General features: G+C 52.2%; 2 protein-coding genes across 2 annotated transcripts in view; one reads left to right on the top strand and one right to left on the bottom strand.

The window, feature by feature from the left end:
- The window catches only part of LOC116958219 (uncharacterized), a 58217-nt gene that overhangs the window by 9338 nt on the left and 41379 nt on the right, over positions 1–7500 (bottom strand). Inside the window, exons 4-5 of the mRNA XM_032980742.2 lie at positions 5917–6235; positions 343–599 (exon numbers count right to left, since the gene is read on the bottom strand). Of these exons, the coding sequence (XP_032836633.1) occupies positions 343–599; positions 5917–6235 (576 nt within the window). The remainder of the gene's footprint in view (positions 1–342; positions 600–5916; positions 6236–7500) is intronic.
- LOC116958217 (uncharacterized) overlaps positions 1969–7500 on the top strand; it is a 153699-nt gene continuing 148167 nt past the window's right edge. The window contains exon 1 of the mRNA XM_076056104.1: positions 1969–2004. The gene's annotated coding sequence lies outside the window, so the exon portion shown is untranslated. The remainder of the gene's footprint in view (positions 2005–7500) is intronic.

The raw sequence follows: 7500 nt of genomic DNA, 5'->3' as shown, positions 1-7500 counted from the left end.
GTATGTATGTCTGTGTGTATGTCTGTGTGTATGTATGTGTGTATGTATGTGTGTATGTATGTGTGTATGTATGTGTGTCTGTGTGTATGTGTGTATGTATATGTATGTGTGTATGTATGTGTGTATGTGTGTATGTGTGTCTGTGTGTATGTATGTATGTGTGTATGTCTGTGTGTGTGTATGTGTGTATGTGTGTATGTGTGTCTGTGTGTGTGTCTGTGTGTATGTCTGTGTGTCTGTGTGTCTGTGTGTATGTATGTGTATGTGTGTGTATATGTATGTGTATGTGTGTGTATGTGTATGTATGTGTGTATGTGTATGTATGTGTGTCTCTGTGTGTACCAGCACGCGCTCGCTCAGGCTGCCGTCGTGCGCGCGCGCCACGCTCGCGTGATGCTCCGCGTAGCGCGCGCGGTAGCACGGGGGCGAGCTGGAGCCGGTGGACGACGAGGTGGACGACGAGGTGGACGACGAGGAGGAGGAGGGGGTGGACACGCGCGCGCACGCCTCGGTCACGCGCACCACGGCGAGGCGCGCGCCGGGCGCGCGCACGGCCTCCTCGCGCCAGCGCGTGGGCACGCACGCGCCCGCGTCCACGTCTGTGCACAGACAAAGGTACCCCCATTCCCCCAGGTAGCCTTTAGAGTGTCGAGGGGCAAGTGCTACGTGGGGGTTGTGTGGGAGAGGGGTGGTCAGCAACCACGCACGCCCGGCCGCCTTTGTCTCTCTCCGGCGGCTACACACTCTTACAAACACACACAGGCAAAGACAAAGACCCCCCCCACCCCCGTATAGCCTGTAGGGGCAAGTGCTGTCAGTAGCGAGTAGCAGCAGCGGCCCGTGAAGCCTAGCGGCACTGTGGGCACACGCAGAGGGGGTGGTGTGGCCAGCACCACCACAACCACCACCACCACCACCACAACAACCACCACAACAACCACCACCACCACCATCACCACCACAACCACCACCACCACAACCACCACAACCACCACCACCACCACCACAACCACCACCACCACAACCACCACCACCACAACAACAACAACCACCACAACAACCACCACCACAACAACCACCACCACAACAACCACCACCACAACAACCACCACAATCACAAGCACCACAACCACCACCACCACCACAACCACCACCACAACAACTACCACCACCACAACCACCACAACAACTACCACTACAACCACCACCACAACAACCACCACAACCACCACCACCACAACAACCACCACCCCCACCACGACCACCACCACGCCCGGCCGCCTTTGTCTCCCCCAGTGGCGATGTCCACTGGGCACCCCACCTCAGCAGGTAAGTCACGTGATTGGCATCTTCTGGGGTGTCCCTGCCTGGGGGAGGCGCATCGACTGAGCAGAGCGGGCGGGGGGGACGGAGGGAGGGGAGAGAGGAGAGGGGGGGGGGCAGTGGAGGGAGGGGGGGGAGGGGGGAGGGGGGGATGGAGGGAGGAGGGGGGGAGGGAGGGAGGAGGGGGGGAGGGAGGGAGGGAGAGGAGAGGGGGGGCAGTGGAGGGAGGGGGCGGGAGGGAGGGACGGAGGGGGGAGGGGAAGGAGGGGGGAGGCAGGGAGGGGGAAGGGGGGGAGGGAGGGGGGAGGGAGGCAGGGGGGAGGCGGGGAGGGAGGGGTGAGGCAGGGAGGGAGGGAGGGGGGGAGGGAGGGGGGAGGCAGGGATGGAGGGGGGGAGGGGGAGGGAGGGGAGAGGCAGGGAAATATTTTTGTTGGGACAGAGAGACAGAGAGACAGAGAAACAGAGAGACAGAGAGACAGACAGAGAGACAGAGAGACAGAGAGAGACAGACAGAGAGAGACAGAGAGACAGAGACAGACAGAGAGACAGAGAGAGACAGAGAGACAGACGGACAGAGAGACAGAGAGACAGAGAGACAGAGACAGACAGAGAGACAGACGGACAGAGAGACAGACAGACAGAGAGACAGACAGAGAGACAGAGAGACAGACAGAGAGAGAGGTGTTGGGGTGGCCAGGGTCACCGCCCTCCTGGGCCTCGTGGTGATTGCGAGGCCGCTCTCTGCTCGCCCCCCTCCCCCCACGTTCTTGTGATGATTCTGCGTCGTCTTCTCCCCAGCCTGGGGACGTTACAGCTCCGATGCCTCGGTGTGCTACAGCTGGCAAGCACTGGTCACTGCCCGGCCTCACGACAGACCAAGTCAGACCTCATTGGTCAACCCGTGCACCTTACAAATATCAACGTTCATCCTTCATACTACACTATACACTACACGATACACTACATTATACACTACACTATACACTACTATACACTACACTATACACTACTCTATACACTACTATACACTACACTATACACTACATTATACACTACTATACTCTACACTACTATACACTACACTATACACTACTATACACTCCACTACTATACACTACACTACTGTACACTCCACTCTACACTACACTACTATACACTACACTACTATACACTACACTATCCACTACTTTACACTCCACTACTATACACTACACTATCCACTACATTATACACTACACTATACACTACACTACTATACACTACACTACTATACACTACACTATACACTACACTACTATACACTACACTATACACTACTATACACTCCACTACTATACACTACACTATACACTACTATACACTACACTAAACACTCCAATAATATACACTACTATGCACTACACTATACACACCGCTAATATACACTACACTACTATACACTACACTATACACTCCAATAATATACACTACTATACACTACACTATACACTCCAATAATATACACTCCACTACTATACACTACTATACACTACACTACTATACACTACTATGCACTACACTATAGACTCCACTACTATACACTACACTACTATACACGACACTACTATACACTACACTACTATACACCACACTATACACTACACTACTATACACTACACTATACACTACACTACTATACACTACACTATACACTACACTACTACACTACTATACACACCACTACTACAAACCTGTCAACCCCTTGTCAGTGCCCTACCTCACTACAAACCAACTCACGCCTCACTGGTCACGCCGTGCCCCTTACAAATCTCAAACTTCATCCTACAAAGCCCCATCACGAGGAGGGAGAAACGCACACAGACAGACACATTTTCATCATTTCCTTCGCTGCCCGTGCTGAAACGGCTTCACGCCGTGCGGATCTCCAAACTCAATATCCCTGCACGAGAACAGGAGGTGAACCGTGTGCATTGGCAGCTGTGGTCGTGAGCCTTTACGATTCCAGCCACTGGGTGTTGGAGGAGGATGAGAGATGGGAGTGGTGGGGGGTGTTGGTGATTCTATCACGCGCTCACCGTGGCTTTTCCTAACCCGCGACATTTAAAGTCGTCTTGCCCCCAACTCTCCCCCCCACCCCGGACATAATCAGCGGCATGGGACGCAAACTCATCCGTTTCCTGCCCTCCTGCGACGCTGGTAATTAAAGCAGCTGGTGGGCACACCGCCGCCACCACCACCACCACCACCCCCAGCTCCCTGCAACGACCACCACTCGCTCCTCGCTACCCCCAGCATTCTAATCAACACTCCATCCAGCCATTCACAACTCTCTCTCTCTCTCTATCACCCCCCCTCCTCCTCCTCCTCCACCGTGGGGGGGAGGGCATTAATTATGTTAACTACATTAATTACGCTGCTCACTCCGGGGAACATTCACATGCGCACACAATCAGCAGAAGTTTGCCTAAAACCTTACGAGCACAACGTTCAAGCTGCCGCTGCTTAGCATTAAGCGGACACATTTCAAATTAAAATCATCGTATAAATGTGCGTGTGTGTGGCTGTAGCTGTGGCTGTCAACCCATACGGTTTAACGCGTACGCTTGTAACAGGGGAACTGAATTTTGAGGTTCAAAACGGTGGTGGTGCTATGGGCAGACTCAACCCCCCGACAGAGGAACGGGGAATGTCCATCACGACCCAAACTCAACTGTTTATTAATTATTTAACCTTTAACAGCTGATGCCCAATGAGCTGCGTGGCTGTTTCTTTTGACGTTCTTTTCTGTCAGAAGCGACCTGGCAATCACGAATGATATCCGAATCACGGGACCTCCTTTGCCAGTACCAAAATACGATAATAGGTTTTTTCCCCATTTTTCTTGTCAACAAAACAGCTGGGTGTTGAGATGTTAAAACACCAAACTGAAACCTTTTACAAGGAATCGTGTAACTGCATTAACCACAATACTTGTGGTCAGAATGCAAACAAAAAAACAGCACCCTGATAATATGTGATGATGCTTGTCCTTGAAACTGATTGGTCCACATCCAGAGACAGCTTTCTTTTGAGCCTCGTCTCAAAACGGTGTTTGACCAGAGGGACCACAAGCATTGAACACACGACCTCCTGTACACCAGGCGAGGTAGTGAACATCTCCTAGCCACTGTGATGATGATGATGATGAGAGATACACGCAAACTCCAAATATAGAGCAGCAGCAGGTATCGTCAGGGTCGGAATCGAACCCACGACCTCCTGTAGACCAGGCGAGGTAGTTAACATCTCCTAGCCACCGTGATGATGATGATGATAGAAACGCAAACTCCAAATATACAGCAGCAGCAGGCGTCGTCAGGGTCGGGATCGAACCCACGACCTCCTGTAGACCAGGCGAGGTAGTCCACACACGGTGTTAGAAGGGAGTGAGATGGAAAAGATGGAGATTAGTCCACACACGCTGTTAGAAGGGAGTGAGATGGAAAAGATGGAGATTAGTCCACACACGCTGTTAGAAGGGAGTGAGATGGAAAAGATGGAGATTAGTCCACGCACGGGTAGAACGGAGTGAGGTGGAACAGATGGGGATTAGTCCACACACGGGTAGAAGGGAGTGAGATGGAAGGGATGGAGATTAGTCCACACACGGTGTAGAAGGGAGTGAGATGGAACAGATGGAGATTAGTCCACCCACGGGTAGAACGGAGTGAGGTGGAACAGATGGAGATTAGTCCACACACGGGTAGAAGGGAGTGAGATGGAAGGGATGGAGATTAGTCCACACACGGGTAGAAGGGAGTGAGATGGAACAGATGGAGATTAGTCCACATACGGGTTGAAGGGAGTGAGATGGAACAGATGGAGATTAGTCCACACACGGTGTAGAAGGGAGTGAGATGGAACAGATGGGGATTAGTCCACACACGGTGTAGAAGGGAGTGAGATGGAACAGATGGAGATTTGTCCACACACGGGTAGAAGGGAGTGAGATGGAACAGATGGAGATTAGTCCACACACGGTGTAGAAGGGAGTGAGATGGAACAGATGGAGATTAGTCCACACACGTGGTAGAAGGGAGTGAGATGGAACAGATGGGGATTAGTCCACACACGGTGTAGAAGGGAGTGAGATGGAACAGATGGAGATTAGCCAGGGTTGTTATTATACAGGGTGGCCCAAAAATCAGGACACATAGGGCTAATACATTTATTGTAACACCGGCAATAAACCATTTTAATTGTTAATTGTTTAATTTTAAAAACATTTACTTACTTAATCATTCTCATTAATAACTGCCTCTTCAGATGATATTTAAAAAAATATATAAGACTCGACAACTGATGCATCACACATTCACGTTCATCATAACGGCGGTCAGTTTGAGCGCTTGTTAAAATAAGCCGAATGACCCCGTGTGCACAGCTAACTCAGATTTGTTCACGCGACGTGATTTTCTTACGGGACATATGTTAACCCCTACGTTGTTAACCCGACGCGTCCCGACTGTTGGGCAACCCTCTATGACGGACGACGTTTCGGCCCACAACCTGCAGGGGGCGGACGCTCCTGCTCGCTGCCTGCGCTCCGCTCACCTGGGTCCGAGGCTACGCAGCGGCCCGGGTCGATGGCCGTCTCGATGCCCGGCGAGCCGGGGTTGTAGAGGCGCGGCGCCGGCAGCCGCGCGCACGGCTCAGAGGGGCGCGGCGCGCACGCGCAGGCCTCGAGCGCGCGCGCCTCGCGCACGCGCGTGCCGCCCCCACCGGCGACGGCCTGCACGCGCACCCACCACACGTGCACGCGCGTGGGCACGCACGCGCCTGCTCCGTCCGCCGTGACGCACGCGGTGGAGGAGGAGGTGGAGGAGGTGGAGGAGGAGGAGGTTTGGAGCGGGAAGGCGCCGCGCTGCTCGGCCTGCGAAAGGCGACGGGGTCACCGCGCAGTGAGCCCCGACACGGGGTGAGACGCGTGGAGAGGGCGGACACCCTGGAAGGACCCCACACACTCCTCCTCCTCCTCCTCCGTCAGGGGGTGACTTGACAGCGATGTGTATCATCACCACCGTCATTATCATCATCACCATCATCACCATCATCACCATCATCACCATCATCACCACCATCATCATCACCAACATCACCACCATCATCACCATCATCATCACCATCATTATCATCATCACCATCATTATCATCATCATTATCATCATCACCATCATCACCACCATCATCATCATCACCATCATCACCACCATCATCATCATCACCATCATCACCACCATCATCACCACCATCATCATCACCATCATCACCACCGTCATTATCATCACCATCATCACCACCATCATCATCATCACCACCATCACCACCATCACCACCATCATCATCACCACCATCACCACCATCACCACCATCATCACCACCACCATCATCATCATCATCACCATCATCACCACCATCATCATCACCACCATCATCATCACCATCATTACCACCATCATCATCACCACCACCATCATCACCATCATCATCACCACCATCATTACCACCATCATCACCACCACCACCATCATCATCACCATCATCACCACCACCATCATTACCACCATCATCACCATCATCACCACCGTCATTATCATCACCATCATCACCACCATCATCATCATCACCACCATCACCATCACCACCATCATCATCACCATCACCATCATCACCACCATCATCATCACCACCATCACCATCATCACCATCATCACCACCATCACCACCATCATCATCACCACCATCACCACCATCATCATCACCACCATCACCACCATCATCATCATCACCACCATCACCACCATCACCACCATCATCATCACCATCATCACCACCATCACCACCATCATCATCACCACCATCACCATCATCATCAACATCATAACCACCATCATCATCATCACCACCACCATCATCACCATCATCATCACCACCATCATTACCACCATCATCACCACCATCACCACCACCACCATCATCATCACCATCATCACCACCACCATCATTACCACCATCATCACCACCATCATCACCACCATCATTACCACCATCACCACCACCATCATCACCATCATCATCACCACCATCATTACCACCATCATCACCACCATCACCACCATCACCACCATCACCACCACC

Source organism: Petromyzon marinus, chromosome 74 (assembly GCF_048934315.1).
Source record: "Petromyzon marinus isolate PM22_M1 ecotype Great Lakes invasive population chromosome 74, UKy_Petmar_22M1.pri1.0, whole genome shotgun sequence".
Classification (NCBI taxonomy): domain Eukaryota; kingdom Metazoa; phylum Chordata; class Hyperoartia; order Petromyzontiformes; family Petromyzontidae; genus Petromyzon; species Petromyzon marinus.
Note: the sequence above shows the minus strand (reverse complement) of the source record. Positions and strands in the feature narration are given on the sequence as shown.